This window comes from Sitophilus oryzae, unplaced genomic scaffold (assembly GCF_002938485.1).
Source record: "Sitophilus oryzae breed Bouriz unplaced genomic scaffold, Soryzae_2.0 scaffold_813_pilon_pilon, whole genome shotgun sequence".
In the NCBI taxonomy this organism is placed as follows: Eukaryota; Metazoa; Arthropoda; class Insecta; order Coleoptera; family Curculionidae; genus Sitophilus; species Sitophilus oryzae.
Window position 1 is genome coordinate 4,649,440 of NW_022147432.1, and position 20,655 is coordinate 4,670,094.

The 20,655-nt window shown below is 31.0% G+C and overlaps 1 protein-coding gene across 2 annotated transcripts in view; it reads left to right on the forward strand.

Annotated features, from left to right (window-relative positions):
• Window positions 1-20,655, forward strand: part of LOC115889412 — a 268,124-nt gene that overhangs the window by 142,889 nt on the left and 104,580 nt on the right. For both annotated transcript variants that reach the window (XM_030909400.1, XM_030909399.1), the window contains exons 4-5: window positions 9,702-9,845; window positions 18,891-19,046. In XM_030909400.1, coding sequence (XP_030765260.1) covers window positions 9,702-9,845; window positions 18,891-19,046 — 300 coding nt within the window. The remainder of the gene's footprint in view (window positions 1-9,701; window positions 9,846-18,890; window positions 19,047-20,655) is intronic.

Sequence of the window (20,655 nt, forward strand, 5' to 3'; positions counted from 1 at the left end):
CTAAATAATTTAATGCTGAATCTCCACAACGTTTTGGTAAGTTTCTAAAAATAAATTCTGGTACAATAAACGCGACACGTGGCAACTAAAACAATCAATATTCATATTTAATAATAATAGTCGTGTGCCAAGAAAATGTACCATTAGTTAGCATGTGTTTCGCATGCAAATCTGATGCCCATTATTAAGTAACGGAACACACTTTAAGCCAACATAATAACCATCGTAAAATAGGTCGATCACGACAATCTACATCTATACACTGAGAAAACTGTTCATATCACTTTGAGCAAAGATTCGTTTTGTTTTTATCAATTAGGACAAAAGGCTACAGGGTGTCTTTTAATTAACTGCAAGTATTGTTTACTGTTTGGTTCGATTTGATCAAAATTGCCATACTTTAGGAGGGGGGGGGATCCATGATGCCCCTCTGTATCCGCCAGTGTTGCCACATGAACAAGAAAGTATACATTTGATCGAAAATACTTCGAAAGATGGCGAACAAAAAAGGTTTATTTCTTTAGTTTATAGTTGAAAATCACACTGTATTAGTATCTGTTAAAAAATAAGCAGTGTGTGTTTATAGAATTAGTAGTAATGCCTCTCATAGTGAAGAGGGAAAATGGTCTTGGTCTTGGTCTTGGGCACAGAAACCACGACCAAGACCAAAAACCGACCAGTGCAAGACTTTCGCAAGATCAAGCCTGCAAGACTCTTGTGATCTTCCAGTTTTTTCACGTTTATATGATATAAGATATTACTTAATTGTTCAAAATTATCTATTACAAATAGGTAGTGGTCATAGACTTAAAATAAAATATAGACTACACTATTTACATCTCAACGCCGCCAAACAATCTTTTTTGTACACATGTTTACTTCTGGGTACAGTCGACCGAGCCTTCCTCATCCAGCCTATGTTGTCACGTCTATAATATTATCAATATTTTTTTTCTTGTTATACACATATATTGAGATATTAATACTACAGTTTAATAAAGTAGGTTTTAATATTCCATAGATGTATTAAATAGTCCTTATACTACTAAATTATAAGTCGGATACTGTTTAAAAAGGATAAGTTCTTTACAATATGACAACACCGATTAGAGGCGAGGGAGCCTATTCATTCATTTATTACCTTGTAGTACGCGTCGCACGTGTACGGTAAAGTTTTGTTGCCGCTATGTCCCCGGCTGTATTAACGCATTTTCTTAGCTTGTAGTCCTTAAGTGTTTATTTTATTGACTTTTAATATATAAAAAAATATTTTAATATATAAAAAAAAAATAATTTAATATTTTAGTAAAATGTAAAATCTGATTTTTTTCTCTTACATTGCATTATTTACTTACTCATGTACATTGTAACAAAATCATAATTATAACCCTGTTAATAATTAATAATGTTTTTATTAAAAATATATTCCGGTTTATTCTAAAATTATCTTCAGAATCTAAAATAACACAAGAATTTTTAAATGATATTACATTATGAAACAATATTTTTTAATATACCGGGTCGTCTCAAAAGTTGCTTACCCCTATAACTTTTTATATTTTCAGATAAAAAAAACAGATTTGTATGTTAGTAGGCATATGACATAAATTAGGATTTATTGACGTATTCAATTGTTTTTGGTCTCTTCCTGTTTCACCGAAATGATTACATCTTTTGATTTCTAAAGGCACCCTCGGTATATTGCTACTTTATTCGATAAAAAATGACACTCTGAATAGAATGACATATCATATGTCAACTTTTGACATTGTCGCTTAAAAACAAATCGTATTTTAAATTTCAATCCAGGGTGCCATGGTGTTGTTAAAAACACTAAGTTTTAATCAAGAAGCCTTGGAAAAATAGATTTTTAGATCAATAGATTGATCGTCTAATAGGTTTCGTGTCTTGTCTAGGCCGGTTAAAAGATGTACAAATCGTATTTTTAATCATACATATGTCAATTTTTTCAAATGGAACAAGGGTGACTCATTAGCATATTTGGAAAAAACATTTTTTTATGAATATATTGATACCACACATTTGGTATTTCGAGTCAAATTGTCGTTATGAACCGCGTGTTACAATTACAATTAAACCATATGCGAAAATGTCAAAGTTGACATATGATATGTCATTCTATTCAGAGTGTCATTTTCTATCCAATAAATTAGAAATATACCGAGGGTACCGTTTAAAAATTAAAAGTATAGTCATTTCCGGTTAAAAAGGAAGTGACCAAAAACAATTGAATGCGTCAATCAATCCTAATTTATTTCATATACTAACATACTAAATCTTGTTTTTTTATTTGAAAATATAAAAAAATTATGGGGGATGAGCCACTTTTGAGACGCACCTGGTATAATAAAGACAGTACCGAGTTAAATAAATGTAGTTTTTATTTTATCACCTTCCTTGCTTTAATGGAACAGATTTATGTTTTCTCTAATTTACATAATAAGACATCACTTAACCAGAAACAAAATTACAACAATCATATTTTTTTTTCTCTCCCTGTCGCCGATTCTATTATATCTGTGGAATAGATCCTGTTTTGATTAATATTAGGGGTTGTAAATGTTTGACTAAAATTAATAATTTATTATTAATTTCAAAAATTACCTAATTTCAATTATAAAATTTCTTCTATAACGTGTATTTTATTATTTTTATCCTTTTTGGACTCTAAATTGTTTTTTCTAAACTTATATTTAAAAAACCTGTCCTAAATCTTAATAAAATATAAAAAAGTTTAAATACGATATATTTTTAATTTAATTATAGCTTCATTAAAATAAAAAAATTACCCGGCTATGATACGGAGAGTTCAGGTGTACTTGAGAAACGAAAGTTTGTGTTGTGTTTCTCGGCAGAGTCGTCAGGGAACGACCGTTACGACAGAGACAACCTATCTATCCCTCGTGTCGCACTCGTTATAACCTAAAACAATAACACAACAATAACAAGACATTGTCTGACCGCATGTTCCAGCTATTTATGAATGAGATGCTCAGTCTATATTTTATTTTAAATCTATGGTAGTGATAGTTTCGCGATTTTTGCGTACAATTTTAAAGATTGCTTGTTCTATATAACATATTGAAAAATAAGAATTTAGACAAATATTCTAATAATTTCTCTCCTTAATGTTTTAATTGCATTACATTAATAAAAATATTATTAAAAAAATAATGGGAACATTTTGAGAGTCGCCGGCAATCGATAATCATCCGCAAATACCAATCAATTAGCTGGATCTCAGCTTATTCTACGGTCAGTGTTGACACATCAACTAGAAATATTTAAAAACGACTTGAAAATTTCAGATTAAAAGTAAAAAACTTACCTAACCTTAAAAACAGGTCTCCGAAAGATATCAGATCTATGTAATTAGGTTAAAGCGTCGTTTTATCACTTTACCTATAACTGCTAATCTACATTTCACAACACTTCATTTCACTGTGATTTTTTGACAGCACTACACTTAAATACCCACGTATATTTAGCACAAAATATACCATCGGAATTATTTAGGATTATTTTTTGACAATTTAAACTCCTATTGTTTTTCTATCTCACAGTCTTATTTTTGTAAATAAACACCAAAATAATTGATATTTCTATTTGAATAATAATAGTATATTGTTTTATTAGGAGTAAAAATGACACTTTTTGTGGCGAGGCTGTAACGTTTGACCGTACATGATACAGATGTACAGATGTACAGCATAGAATCTGTACATCTGAGCCATGATTAAAAGACTAAATAAATAGAATAAAATTGGCAAAAAACTGACTAGAGACAATTTTTTAAATTATATATAGGTATTACAAACAGTTCAAAAGAAGAAAATAGTATATTGTTATATTAGGAGTAAAAATGTATGGTTAACATTACAGGCGAGTCACAAAAAGTAATTTTTACTCCGAATAGAACATGCTATTTTTTTCAAACGCCACGAATAATTTTTAAAACAATTTCAAACGTTCCAAATAAATATAAACAGATTCAAAAGTAATACCTTGTATGTAATTATACATCGAGAAACTACGGTTACGCTCGTTGAATTTGACACTTCATGTCAGTTTAATAATATATTTCAGTACCTTCATAGTACCTTTGCGCTTAGGTGTCAAAATGCTTTGCTTTTATGCCTAGGCCAAAGAGTAGATAAGACAAGAGACGACAGTGAACAAAGAAGTCGAATTTCGCGAGAGAGACGCAGATATATTAAAATTTAAAGGTCCCATCAAGTCCCATTTGGTCTGTTGCCAAGTATATTTCTTTGAAAAATAAACAAGATTTTCTGAAAATAAATTAATAATATAAGAAGAATATAATAAGTAACGTATGTTAATACGGAAATGTAAATTTTTAGTTTAGGTTGGTTTAGGTTCTTTTTTCGCAATGTACTGTTAATATAAAAGAAACAGAATGACTAACTAAGTTGATCGATTTCAAAGATAAACGATAAAATCTGAAAATCTGACAACGGCGTATTTTATTTATTCTAACCTATGATTTTAGGACGCTAATCAGGATTAAACATAAACAAATCTGATTAGTTGTTTTCTTGCATTTTTGCCTTTTTAAAGTGTGTGTTTCAGAGTTTTTCGATATATTATCGGTTTGAGAGTTTTTAAGGTTTAATTTTAGTATCGTTTTTGTTGCGTACTAATTTGTAATTATTGTTAAATATGAATACTGAACAGGACACGAGTAGCAGGAAAACACGAGATGGTGGCAATGTGTGTGCTTATAAAGACTGCAAAAATAGGTCTTATTCTTCGACAAACATAATATTTCACTCGTTTCCAAAGGATCCTGAAAAGTATTTTTATAGAAATATACTATATAATTATGTTATTAAACTAAATGTAATCCATAGATCGAAGACATGGTTAGAAGCTTGTAATATATTTTTACAAAAAAAATTGAGCAACTCTGTTTTTTTGTACATAAACTCCACATTGTGATATTGTAGAATGGAGGGGCCGCGACCTTATAGATCTATTGTGTGTTCATTGTAATATTACACTTGTTCAAGTCCATATGTAAAAAAAATACACGTAAATAAAACACTTCTTACAAATCGACTTAGTCACTTTATCTTGTTTACCAACGATATTCAAAATATTGCTTTTATTATCTTTATTCCCCGACAAATATGTTTCTAATTATAATTTATTTTATATAATATTTAGAAAACTCATTTTTTTTCGTTTCTATTTATTTCTTTACCCATACAGTTTACCATACCCAGCTATTTATAAGCTATACAGGCAAGTTTTAATAATAGTCTATTTCAAATTTCCCGCGAAAAAGTTACGAGAATTTAAAGGGACAAGCGAGACGAGGTCACTCTCCCCACCACTCAAACATGAAAGGTACCGCGCGAACTGTCGTCTCTTGTCTTATCTACTCTTTGCCTAGGCGTTAAAATGACTTTTTTATATTGTTGATCACGTCGCAAAAATTAATACTTTTGTGACGTTTAAAAGAAAAGTATTTTACAGTATCTTACATTTGTCTATTTTTTTGGTTTTTTTAGAGGTTTACTATTTTGAGTAAAATCTCAAATGAATTGGATAACCTAGAATTCAACCAGCTGGTCTGTTTAAATATAGGTCAAACGTTGACTATTTACATAAATAATACGGGACTCTGATTCAAAGAATTCTAAAAGGCAGATGAAGGTGAAAAAATATTTGATTTATTCAGTATCATTGGACTCATCGGTGAGAGTAGACTATGCGTCTTGGCGGAAGATTGACAATCTTGGAATATTTAAATCATGAGTTAATACGCCGCCGCCCGCGCCGCCGGTCCAAATTGAAAATGTGAAGAAAAATATAAAATCTTCAACATATTTTTTTCGCAAAAAAACTCATGGGTGTGATAAAATACTTGCAATTTTATCCTTGGCGAGATCTTTGGGACACCCTGTATAGGAACGTAAAATTACAGTAAACTTATCAACAGAAAAATATGCATAATGTCGATAACGTAGGAGATGGCAACATCAGTGGTGACGCTAGAACTTTTTTTTTGGGGGGGAGGACAAGCAATTTTCCCAACTTCCTACTTTTTTTAGAGGCCATAATACATGTAATCTTTGAATAAGAAGAAAAAAATGATTGAAAGCTTGATTTTCATGTATCCGTTATCCGACGATACGATGATACGATATTAATTTTATTGGTAGAATTTAAAGACTTTGATTGGTTAGAAAATAACGCAGTTTTTAAATTTATTTCATTTTCATGTCTCCGTTTATCGGATATACGTTGGTGTCATTTTATATTTTCGTTTCCCTAACGATTTTGCTATTTTACTTATATTTTTATTAAGGTTAGATTAAATTTGTCAAAACGTCCGTTATCGTATGAACGGGTCCGTTGACTGGCTGAAGTGGGCTGAAGTAAAATATTTACGGAAGAAAAGAGGCGCGAAAACGCTATGACTAATCAGAGCACCGTCGGACCATCGTATCAACGCATAACGGATGCATGACAATCAAGCTTAAGGAAGGAGCATATCAAAAATCTTAGGTCCACCCAGGGGCGGGAAAGTGAAATAGCAAAAGCGGTTCCACCGTTTCCACGGAAATTTCAAATAAAATAGTTCCAGCCTCAGGCGCTAGGTGGTAGTGCAATTAATTTTTAGGTTAAGAAGTTGCTACTAGTTATTGCCAGATGGCATTAAATCAGAATTTTTCTGTAGTTTCCATAGTTTCCAACGGCCATTGTCATACTATTGCCAAATTCTCAAAAAATATTGTCGTTGTCATAGCGCCAATCATAATATTATCAAATGATTATCAAAACGTTTTTTAAACTATAATTTTTGTTATAGGTATGTGTTTTAATTAAACAATTCCTTTTGTTTGTGGCCCTAAAAATATAATGTAAGTCTTTTATTTTTGCCATCATTTACTACCTATTTATATTTACTCCATTTACAAAACTTTGGGCGTATTACGTTGGTCTTGTTTTATTATAATAAACGATGTTTAAATATTTGACTTATAAATAAAAACTTTAAATAATAAATAATATTTACACGTTTGGCTTTAATTTTATTTAATAATTGTATAAGTTGTACTGTTAAATCTTATTATTTACACATCACAACGATACTTGTTATTAGTATTGTTGAATTTGTGTAAAAAATAAGATTTAATGTTAAAATTTAATTATATATTTTAGAGTAAAATTCAATAAATACGCTCATTTAAAAAGCCCGCGCTTCGATCCATTTAAAACAAGCTCTACTCAATAGATGGCGCCACTTCTGTAGGACCATTTTTCAGTATGGCAGAGTCCATTCTTTTTCTAGCTAGGTATATTCTTTGGGTCCACCGCGATGGGACTCAAATATGGCCGACTTAAATTCCGGTTTATCAGTGCCGTTCTAATTTTATTTAAAAAATTTAAAACTATGATGTAGGGTAGACGTGGTGTAGACTCAATATTTTTTTTATTTTACGTTGTGAATAAATGTTGGGAGTTATTAAAATTGTTATAAAAACATATTATTATAATAAAAATAGATAAGTTTTAATAATTATTTATTAACACAAACATCCGATACGCTACTGAAGTAGGTAAGTCAAATTGACGTATCTAAATTCTTTGACATCTAATCTTTGACAAGTAGTAAATAAAAGCAAAAATGCAAGAAAAATATATAATTAGTTAATTTAAGTGAATTTCATAAATGATCGGTTTACTACACGTATGTATATTATATAGTCACTTACTAGCGAAAAGTTGTTCCATTATTTCACTCGATTTTTGCCGAGATCTACCGCACGCTACACAACCAACTAATTTAGAGTCTTTTTCGATAAATCGCGATAGTGTCACTGTTAATTTAAGTTCTGCCACAATTTCCATCTAGATTTACTACCTTTATACAAGTATCAGTAGTATAATAAATAACATAAAATAAGCTCCGTAAAGACTGACAAATTCACAAAATTTCAAATCAAATTCAAATGTGTCAAATGAATCGTCAAACAGAACTGTTAAGGATCCCCGAATCCTTTTTCCGCCCACCATGCATGAATACATGGATAGCATTATGCTCCTTCCTTAGTCTTCTTATTTAAAGCATGTAATAATGTATCGTGATAGGAATAAAAATCCTAGTTTAAAAAAAATTGTTTTATTAATTTAAAACTTAAATTTAACATTACTGACCATTAAAACATGCATAAATAATTATTGTTATGACAACTCTAAAATTAAAATAAAATCGTACCATCCTTAATATTTTTAATTTGGGATTTAGACGTCGCGTTGTCATGACTAATTTCCCAACTCAATTATACATTGGGGGGGGGGGGAGCATCCCCCCAACACCCCTCATAGCTTCACCACTGGGCAACATTGCAAGGCTTCGACGCCCTACACCGACCGTCTGTATTGTAAAGTTTTTTTCATATTCCCGATAAAATCCACAAAAATGTAAAATTTTCAATATTTTTTTTCAAAAATTTTTATGCGCGTTTCTGGAGTCGAACTGTATTACTTAAAATATCTGCGCATATTTAGGCGCCAGTCTGTATACCGTGTTGGCAACTGTTACTTTTGAGTCGGTATTTACATGTGTGGAAGCAAATAGCATAGGGATTTTATTAGGTCGGAGTGAGAGAAATGCCTCGGTGTGCTGTTGCGGCGTTGCCGGTACGCCTTTCCCTATCAGGTAAACTAAAATCACGATCGCAAACCGCTTATTTTTAAAAGACTTTTTTTTTCGAAAAAATATCTAGATAAAATCATTAGATATGTTTCTGAGCATCTGAAATGGAATTATAAGGATATCGTTAGGGTAACCATTTTTTTATAACGAGAAAACGTCAGTAATCGCGATAATTTAAAAACTCAACTTCTTAACACATAACACGCCATAACTTAAGAACCACTTTAGATATTGAAACTTTTTTTTTATTTTGAAGATCGGATCTTTTACAATATGTTTAAATAAGAAATGTTCAATAAGGTTGTTTTTTTTTTTCATTCAAAAATTTTAAACAACCCATTCATTTACTTTTAGTGCATAGTAATTTTCAGCAATCGTGTAAGTTTTTTATTTATAAAGATTTTCACATACCTACTGTCTGCGAAGAAAATATAGCAGTAATGTTAAGAAAGTTTTTGAAAAAAGCTACAATCAATTATTTCTAATAGTTTTCCAGATATTGATTTTTGATTTCAGAGTTCTAATAGCGCGACCACTGTCAAACACCAACTCAATTAACTTATTTTTACCAAAAATGCAAGTGTTTCTAACTTGCACTTAAACATTTTAAGCTATAGAGAAAATTACAACGACTCGTTAATAAATAAACAAATAAAGAATCAGGAGACGTAATTAAATCGTGTATGACGTACACCTTTTCCTAGAACTTTAAGTACTGATAGAGGTACTGATTGGGTCGACCGGTCGACTGTGACCAAATCTGCTATATTTCCTTCCACGTCTCTTAGCAGTGTGCACAGTTTCTCGGTTTATTTCATACGTTTGGCAACGTGTTTACTCTTCTCTCTTTGTTCAGTACATTATAAACACATTGTACTCTTCTTACATACGGAAATCTTGACCCAAGACTAAAGGTACCTTTACCAGCCCTTAGTAGAAATTCATGAAATTTTTGTTCGGTTTACTTATATAATTCATTTCTGGATTTCAGCCCAAGAATGTACCGATCTGTCAGATGGCTGTCAACGACTTCTGGATAAGTTCAATTACTTCAAAGACATGAGGCCACTAATCAACGTTATTTTGAAGTATTCCCGAGGAGACTGGAAGAAAGCTTCCCAAAGGATAGAAGAAGGTAAATATTCCACAATACATCAACTTTAGATATATACCGGGTGGCCAATTAATAATGGACGCCGGCTGTATCTCAGAAACGACTTATCGTATAACTTTGGGAAAAAGTTGCAATAAGACAATTTCAACAAGAGAGATCGCAGAGTTCAAGAGAAATCGGTGAAAATTATTTTCAAGTTCGAAAAATGTCCGCTTAGAAAACGGTATTAAGTGGTATTTTAAATATTGCTTTTATAATCAATGGAAAATTTGTATTTTTTTTATATGTATAGCGTATTATGCTCTATTTCATAAAATAAAGTAGTGGGGAAAGGTTAAATTTGCTTTTATTAAGATTAAGATAACTCTAGTTTGGGTTAGCTGATCTAAACATGTAGACAAAAAGTTTTTACTGCAGATTGGTTAGAGAAAGAAAGCTCTTTTAAATGAGAGCCCCAGTTCGTTTAAGTCAATTATATTAATAAAAGCAAAGTTTAACCTTCCCCCACTGCTTTCTTTTTTGGGATAGAGCAAAATACGCTGTATCAAAATCATTACAAATTTCCCATTGATTATAATAGTAATATTCAAAATACCTGTTCACCTGTATGTTTTTGAGAAAAATCCTGTTCTTTGATTGACCATCATAGATGCGCCCCCACATTTTCAGAACTTGAAAACTTGATGAACTTATTTCCTGTGATTTCTCTTGACCAGTTTACTTTTTACAATTTCTTTCTAATGTTATACGATAAGTGGTTTTTGAGATACAGGAGGCGTCCATTCTTAATTGGCCACCCGGTACATACCTATATAATTGAAAAATAATGTTTAAAATATGTTCTGGGGAAAAATAAATCCAAAAATTGTGTTTTTTTTGTGAATATCTAATGACTAATCTACGTATAAGAAAAACTGGCAGATATAATTTTGTGGTATAATTTTTTTAGTATGTGTGGTCAGTATAACCATACTGACACACACACATACTAAAAAAGTATCTTGAAAGAAACACGTGTAAGCTAGGTGTTTACAAAACAAAGAAAAAACAAATCTGCGGCTCTCAAAATGTTAACTTCCTTGTCATGTCTAAAAAAGGAGACCATCCCTAAAAATATTTGCACTAATTTTATTACCACTTTTTCTTATTAAATGAAATATAAAGTAGTTATTGTCAAGTTTATTACGAATTATTTATAGGAATGTTTCATAAATAGTGGATTTTATGGTCTATTATATTCTCAATAAATTTAAATAACCTTCAAACTGGGGTTTGACGCATTTCAACATTCCATCTATTCTACTAAGTACATACCTATGAGAAAAATATTTCTTATTTGTTGCCAAAACAAAAGTATGTAGAGCATATTTCTTTGTACCGAATTTACCGTAAATCAACATTTTCTTGATGGGAATCGTTTAATTTAACTGTTGGTCCCAAAAATAGCCAGGATTAAGGATGTTCAATCAGATCGATTTTTAATATCGAAATATCAAGACATTATTTTTACTATAATTTTTCAATTAAATCTGTTTTTTTTTATTTTTAAAGTGAAACTTCTTTACGCGCACAGGGCGTAAAAATTCAATGCCGTGACATACAAGCTGGCGCAAGACGAAAAGTGGTAAGGACAGACTACGGCAAGAGCTCAAACGCACTGACAACCAGGTCGCAGCGACCAGCGTTTGCTTTAATGGCATTACTGGTCGCGTATTAAAGCCAAGCTGCGACCAGTAATACCATTAAATCAAATGCTGGTCGCTGCGACCTGGTCATCAGTGCGCTTGAGCTCTTAAATAGAAAAAATTGGAATAAATCGCAAACTATTAAAAATAGGTATATGGCATACTTAATAAAAGTTGAAGAGCTTTGCATAATCTATCAGAAAAAACGAAAATATATAGGGTGTACCATTTAAAAAATTTTAGATTTTTTAATTTTAAGCAGTTGAAATTCATAAATATATTTTGAAAACCCTGTAAAATTTAACTAAAATATCTCTACATATATCTTTTTTTTCATCTCTATAGAACTCTCATACCAAATTTTGGTATTCTTAAACTTCAGAAACAATGGTACCACTGACAATTTTTTACCGCATTGCAATTTTTTAAACATCCCTAGTTTAAACAAATTTAAATATTACAAAAACTATTAATTTTAGGTATATAACATTATATGTAAAAAACTAATGGAATTTTATGCAGAATCTAAAAATAAAATAAAAAACAGGGTGTTGTATTTAAAAAAAACATGTTATATCCGCCACACTTTTTTGTATACTCCGTAATAATTTTAAAATGTGTATCTTAACCTTCGCTATAATTTTTATATATAACATTTTTTTTGTAAACCTCGAAACAAATGAGATAATGGACATATCGTTAACTCTATCGTTGACTCACCCTGTACTTACCACTTTTCCTCTCGTGTGTTGTGTCACGGCCTTGAATTTTTACTCCCAGCGCGCACAAATAAGTTTCACTTCAAAAATATACCGATTTGGTCATTTCAGAAGTTGGATTTTAACGTGTAAGACAGTGATGTAGGCAGCTTAATGGAAAATCAAATGTATTAAAAAGAGATAAAAGTTGGGTTGAAACATTTCTTATATGCGGTGTTGCCGGATTTTGCATCAAAAGTAAGCGTTTATGAAAAATGTTGCATTTACGGTTGGAACCTTATTTTTCACAATTAGTTATTCATTTTACTACAGATGTAATATATTATACCGGGTGTTGCATTTAATGGGGTCAATTATTGGCTTCCCTAATTATTTTAGAGAATAATTCTATTTAGGTTTATTGAAGAGCACTAAAACCCACATTCAAAAGAATAACTTTAGATATTTTTGATTAGCCTGTTTACGAGTTATCGCCGATTTCTTTTTAAATATTTCTCCTTTCTTATGGCCCTGTATTTACTTATGAGCATCAGTCAAGGTAAAAGATAACTGTAAAATGAAGTTGTCATTTCAGAAATTTATCTACTTAGTGCTTTATTATTATTATTAAAAACTCATACCTACATCGAAAATATTAGCCATGAATTACTCTACCGAAGAAAAAGTATTGATGATTAAATGGTATTATCAAGGAAATAGTTATCAAAAGGTGTAGGACATGTTTGCTGCTCTGTATCCGAATAGACCGATACCTGGAAAATCTACAATCGCAAGGAATATTGAGATTTGAGACCAAAGGTACCCTAATAAATAACTGCAGATGTGAAGCAAGGCAGGAACAAAGAGAAGATGCAAGAAATGATACCGACTTGGAAGTTTTATTGTGTGTGGAAGAGAACGATGGAAAGATCAGCACAAGGAAACTTGAGGATGAAATAGGAATAGATCACACTACAGCCAGCGTTTCGAATTTTGAAACGACATAAATACTATTCCTTCAAATATGAAAAGCACCAAGAGCTAGGAGATGGGGACGAAATACGGCGGCAGGCGTTTTCTTTTGATATGATGGAAAGAGCAAACACGGATAGGGAATTTTTAAAAAACATATGTTTCACTGACGAATGCACGTTTACTTTAAATAATGAACCCAATGTTCAAAATTATCGATATTGGAACAAAGAAAACCAACACAGGTTTGTCGAAACAAGGACGCAATATCCACAGAAAGTAACTGTTTGAGCAGGGATATTCGGACACAATATTATCGGGCCATTATTTCTTACGCGAAATATAAATACAGAATATTATTTGGAACTACTCGAAAATCATATTTTACCCGCTTTACATGATGCCGCTAGGGAAAATCAGGAAGTTTGGTACCAAATGGATGGCTGCCCGGCACATAGTACCCTGGCTGTTCGGGAATATTTAGACAATAGTTTTAACGGAAACGTTATTGGCCTAAATCATACAGTAAATTGGCCAGCAAGGTCTCCTGATATTTCGCCAAATGATTTCCTTCTCTGGGGCCATTTAAAAAACAGGATATATACAAGGATAAAAAATACCCAAATCTAGACGAGTTAAAAAATGCTATTTCTGCCGAATGCAATAGAATTTCAGTTTACCAACTAGCGAATGTAAGAAGAGAATTTTATGATCGCCTGGGTTATTGTCTAGCAGGATGGAGGAATATTTGAACATCTTCTTAAATCCTAAAGTTCTAACAATTTAATAGTACCTAAATTAATAAGGTATTGAATATTGTAATAATATTATAATTAACCTTGTAATTGATTACTTTATTTTACTTTAATTCATATTAATTTGTATTTATAAATACATCTTTAAGATTTCCGATGTAGGAATGAGTTTTCAATAATAATAAAGCACTAAATAGGTAAATTTCTGAAATGACAACTTCATTTGACAGTTATCTTTTACCTTGACTGGTGCTCATAAGTAAATACAGGGCCATAAGAAAGGAGAAATATTTAAAAAGAAATCGGCGATAACTCGTAAACGAGCTAATCAAAAATATCTAAAGTTATTCTTTTGAATGTGGGTTTTAGTGCTCTTCAATAAACATAAATAGAATTATTCTATAAAATAATTAGAGAAGCCAATAATTGACCCCATTAAAATTTACATAGGATTTCCTATGTCCCGTCCGACGATGCAACACCCGGTATTTAGCTTAGATATATTATCTTCTTTTCAGTAGTATATATGGAAGTTTTTACAATACCTAGTTGTGTGTTTTTTCTACACAAATTTTCCTATACAAACGTAAAAACCGGCTACACTGTATGACGCTTTTGATTTTGTCTCTTTGTTTGTCAAAGGTCATTTATATTCTTCTCTGTTTTACACGTTAAAATCGTGACCAAATGACCAAATCGGTATATCAAAATTTGTTATATATCGATATTTTTTTATATTGGCCATCCCTAGTAAGGATTAATTTAAAAAAAAAACGAACAGATAATTCAATTCACGGCATACTGGCGCGTCACAACTGCAAAGGCCAAGTTTAAGGTCACTAGGAAACAGCACCGCGATGTCAATGAATTGGAAATAAGCTTTGACTCATCTCCGAGCCAAGTCATATCGATCTTGCACCTTTTGACGCCGATTTAGAGTCTGCAAACCCTAGATATAAACTTTTTCGAGCTTTTTATAGAGTTTCCATGCTTTTCTTACGTAAAATTCAACGTATATCGAATTTTTCTAACGCTGATGTTATCAAAACTGTTTTCTATGAGCGAGACACGCTATTGGTGACCTTGAGATGACGTAGAAAAATCGTACACGTGCCTTATTTGTAACTATGTCGGGTTCACGAGCTGGAAGTGCATTTATAAATACGAGTGCATACATAAATAAATAGTTGCCAGCACACTTTGTGTTTATTTGAATTAAAAATTACTCGTGCCTGGCCTGGGGTTTAAGTTCAATATTTTTTCGCACGGATTTTGATAAATAAGTGCATTTTTATTACTCAAGTGTAATTAATGAATGAAAATAAAGATTTATATTTATGCACCCAATTAAAAAAAAGCAAATATTATTATGTTAGGATGTTTTGAAGGCTTTCTAAATATATTCATTTATTTTAATTAATGAGTTTAATTTTTTATAATGTACCAAATCGTTTAATTTCTAAATTAATAATCAACCGTTTTCCTAACATGGTTAACTTGGCATCATCAGCAGGTGATAACGTGAATCTGTTACTAGTATCAGCTTTAATGATAAATTATTAATTATACAATATGTCCTCGAATTGTCTTTACAAGAGGAAAAACTTTTTTATTATTGACATTTTGAGAAAAATGCATTCTTTACAAAAATTTTTGCTTGTTCTAAAATGGTTAATTCCGTTTATACTTCTCCAAATTTCCATACCGTTTAAAAGAAAATATAGAAATATATGAAAATGTAGTTAAATTTTTAAGTCCTAAAAATGAAAACGCGTTTTTATGGTAATATAATTTAGTTTTCATTCCTTGATAGATTGTTATTGATATAATTTTAATTAACGTCATATTTTTTGTTGTTTTAAAAAGAAGCACAGAGTTATTTAGTTCCATGCTACTGAAAGGGTGATAATAGTTATCCGAAAATGTAATACTTTAACAACAGTAAAAATTATGACGTTAATCAAAATTAATAATAACCATCTATCAAAGAATAAAATCGGAATTATATTATCATAGCCTAAATCATAATTAAAAAAAACTTATTTTTCGCGTTTGAAAAAAATAGCATGTTCTATTGGGAGTAAAAATGACTTTTTGTGTATCGGCTGTATATCTATGTCGGCTGCATATCAAACGTACAGCCTGGCCACCAATAGTGTCATTTTTACTTCATTTAATTTAAGTCATACCTTGTATGTAATTATATATCGAGAAACTATGGTTACGCTCGTTGAATTTGACAGTTTATGTCAGTTTAATAATATATTTTCGTACTTTTATGCCTAGGTGTTAAAATGACTTTATATTGTCAATCACGTCGCAAAAATTAATTCTATTGTGACGTTTGAAAAAAAAGTATTTTATTTTAATAAAAGTATTTAAGAAATACGTATTTTATATCAATCAAGTATTTCAAATACCTTTTCCAAAAGTATCTTGGATCTGATTGTATCGGAGTATCATACAGAGTGCTTCAAAAAAGTGTGGCGGATATAACATTATATATTATTATATATGTATTAGGATCCCAAGTAGCATCTATCTGACTTCGAACTAAATCTGACCTGAAGCGACGTCAGACTTTGTGCAAATTTAGGTCGGGTGCTGGTGATACGACCGGTGACGTCGCTTTCCTATTAAAAGCGACGTCGTTGGATAACAACGTACAAAATAACAACGTACCATTTTTATAAATTTCCCAACGTCGTTCCCACGTTGGCTTGCACGACGTACATATACTTGAACTAGCCCGACGTCTACCCGTTGTCCGAATAGGATACGTCTCACTGATAATCCCTAAACTAACGTCCAATTATATTTTGTTGTATTTTATGTTCATATTTATAACCTAATTTACGTATCTCTATTTATGTCCGTAAATACAACCCATTAAGTAGCATTTGCGACCTAATGAACAGTTTTTGTAAACAAACTTAAATTTTTTATTATGCCTAAAAAACACTAAAAAGGCATTTAGACATTCATCTACATTTTACAGAAAGAGGTCGAGGCATTTGCAAAATAATAATAGTAGTAGTGATGTCTTGCCTCCACCCGTAAATGCTTTTTATCCGGAAGAGATGCTGAATTACACTGGTGCATCTTAATTTTATTTTTTAGCTTAGGATACAAGCAGACCCCATCCTCCTCCGACATGTGAGGTTAGGCTTAAAAAAGTGGCTGCCCATTTTTTTAACGAGAAAACAAAAACTAAAATATAGTTACACAAATCCACAAATCACTGATACGCAAAACGCAAAGTGAGGTTCCGTGGCGTACGTTGGAATTATATACGTCATAATACGATTGCCGGTCGTCCGGTTTGATGACTTCGATCGTGTGAGACGACTAATGTTGGAGACCCGGTCGGAATTGGTATATAGGTAGTTCATATTAAGTCGGACACAGAAATCCGCCATTCTTAACACGTATCCCATTGTCAGCCATTTTAAAATCGTTTTTTGTTTTTAAAATTTATATTCACATTTCGATTTCTAGTAGAATAATATTGATAAGATTGAGTTTTGGGAGAACCACAGTACAGTTTTATGATTAAACCAGCTAGAAAATTAAAAAAATATTTTGCGAGTTACTTTTTTATAGATATATTTATTTCATAAATCAACCTAATTTTGAAGGCGCTCGTTGTTTTCCGGAGTATTTTAATCAGATATATCAAGAAAGTGGCTTCCGTTGACAAAACTGATGTCTGGATTAATGATTCAGAATTATTATAATATGAAATTAAATAGGCACTTATACTCGATAGGCACTTATATTCGAGGAGTGATTATGAATCCATTTGTAATTAGGTAGTTTGGTTAGGTTTTTATGTATTCTTGGTAGCGAATATGAAACCAAACGTAACGTAAGTGCTTAGCGACCAATTTTAAGTGACTAAAATCCAACGTAATATGACGTTGGTAATTGGTAGAATTACATTCCCTATTAGGTCAGATACCGATGTCGATGCGACCCGAATCTGTATTCCCCATTTAGGTGCAAATAAGGGTCGTCAGGTGGCCGAACCGACGTTGGTACCCGACGTCGGGTTTATTTTAATTAGATGCTACAGGTTAAAAATATATTTATGAATTTCTACGGGATATACCTAACCTATTTTTAATTTATTTTTGGATTCTGCGTAAAATTCTATAACTTTTTTTTATATAACGTTATATACCTAAAATTAATAGTTTATGTAATATTTGAATTTGTTTAAACAAACGTTTTTAGTGATGCCATTGTTTATGCATAAATTAGATTACTTGGTAGGATATATAAATATCTATATATATATATATATATATATATATATATATATATATATATATATATATATATATATATATATATATATATATATATATTTTAATTAGATGCTACAGGGTGTTCAAAATATATTTATGAATTTCAACTACTTAAAATTAAAAAATCTCAATTTTTTTAAATGGTACAACCTATATAGTATCATTGTTTCTGACAGATTTTCCAAAATTCCTAAACTTTTATCAAGTATGTCATATACATATTTTTAATAGTTATATACGAAGTATACAAAGTTATATATATATATATATATATATATATATATATATATATATATATATATATATATATATATATATATATATATATATATATATATATATATATATATATATATATATATTTTTTTTAATAGTTAGCGATTTATTCCAATTTTATCTATTTTGCCTATATTTTTAATACACTATCGCTATAACAACGTCATACTTTGTATCAGTTGCCATGACAAAAAGTAATAATTAGTAAAATTTAATACCTATGTCTGTTAAGCAAGTTGAGAATAAAACTTTAATTTTCGTTTAGTTTTGTTGCAATAAGTATAGATTGTAGAGAGATAATAGTTACAAGTAGGTAGTAATTTAATGAAATTGTTAAATATAATATTTTTTTTTGGTTTATTTTGTTCAGGTCAGGTAGCTGGTCAGTCAGCAAGCAATCTTCTTGGTTTGTGCGCAAAGATTAAGGACAGGTTCCAACACCATTTCCGGATGGTACTTTTGGTGTATGTTATCTACAAATACGCCAAAGAGGATCATGAAGAAGCACTAAAACAGATCTGCACAGGTAATTTTTCTCTATAATTAACCATTTAATACTATTTTTGTTTAAATCACTTCTATGATACTAGAATGAGACTGAAATAATTGTTTTTTTATATTGAAACGCGCAGAACAACTGTTTTACGGTGGAACGTTTCGTTTTGTAGTCGGCACGTTTGCCTCAATGTATTATAATTTGCACGTTCGGAACTACATATATTATTTATTAAATTCTAACGCAGAGGCCCGGTTATATTCTCGAACTAGGCGCGTAAAATTGCGATTTACGACGCACGTCGTAAAACGGCTTTAAAATGTTTCCCGATACTTTAACTGCGCTCGGGTATATCACACCGACACGATCGACTTTGCGTCGTCTCACCGTAGAGGTTACGGTCGCTCGCCGCATAGTCGACCGTCATGACATTACCGCGGCTAATATTTCATACATTTTGTTTGTATTTTAAGTAAATTTAATAACGTTCGAGCGTTGGGTATGTTTGTGTGTGAATACGAGCACGTATTTTGGCCTATAAAAAGGACATAATCGATTTTTTAATGGGTTTGCCGCTAACGTTTTCGGTATCGGATAACAGAGCGTAGCCGGAATCGGAATGGCGGTAATTTTGTTTCGTTTAAACTGCAAAAATAAGCGTGGGCGTAAACAATGGCTTTTGGATTTATTATATTTTAGGAATATAACAGATTTTAGCATATTAACTCGTTTAAAAATTATTTACATAGTTTAATTTTCCATAAAAAATATTCGGCTAGGACCTCGTATTAAATTAATGACCAATTTGTTGGGTTACGATACAATAAAGTCTAAAAAATAACTAATACAATTCTGTATAATACAAATGCATTTTTGGATACATTTTAGGTAATGTTTCTAATAATATAATAGAAACATTACAATTATTTATAATTGTGTCTGTTTCTGGATACAAAATGGAAACGGTATGTCATAAATAAGAAACATTTTCAAAACCCATATATTTTATATATTTCATGTGTTTCCAATGTGGTGGCACTAGCCGTTTCCTGAAATGTTTCGATGCGGAATCTAAACCTTTAGAGGAAATGCTTCGAAACATTTTCTGCAATTTGTGTCCAAGATGTTCCCGTTTTTAGCAGCCATTGTTTCTAAATGTGAAAAAACAAAATACCAAACTAAAATAGTCTATGTCGCTGTGTGTAGATTTCAAAATGAAAACAACCATCAACAATGTCGACCTCCGCCATAATTTTTTTTTCATAAAATATTTGTTTTTAGGTTTTCTCGTACAAAAAATGTCTGGCAAAAGCAAATTCATCGTTTAATTTAATAATATACTTTCATATTTTTAATGCCCCTTCTATATATTATCATTATTTGTTGCTCCAAAATATTTTTGTTTGAAATATAGGTTTTTACTTTTATTTCTATATCATGGTTCTGAAAATAAAAATATATAAATCAATGTAAGTAGAACGCGTTCTTATGAGTTTAAAAGTTCAACAGCTGATAAAAACATATATTTTAGTTAAAAACGCTATCACTAGCCAACATGGCGGAATTTTAATTCAATATTTTAGAAAACTGACAAGGAGTCGGATTCAAATCATCTATATTTTATCATATTTGTTTCTAA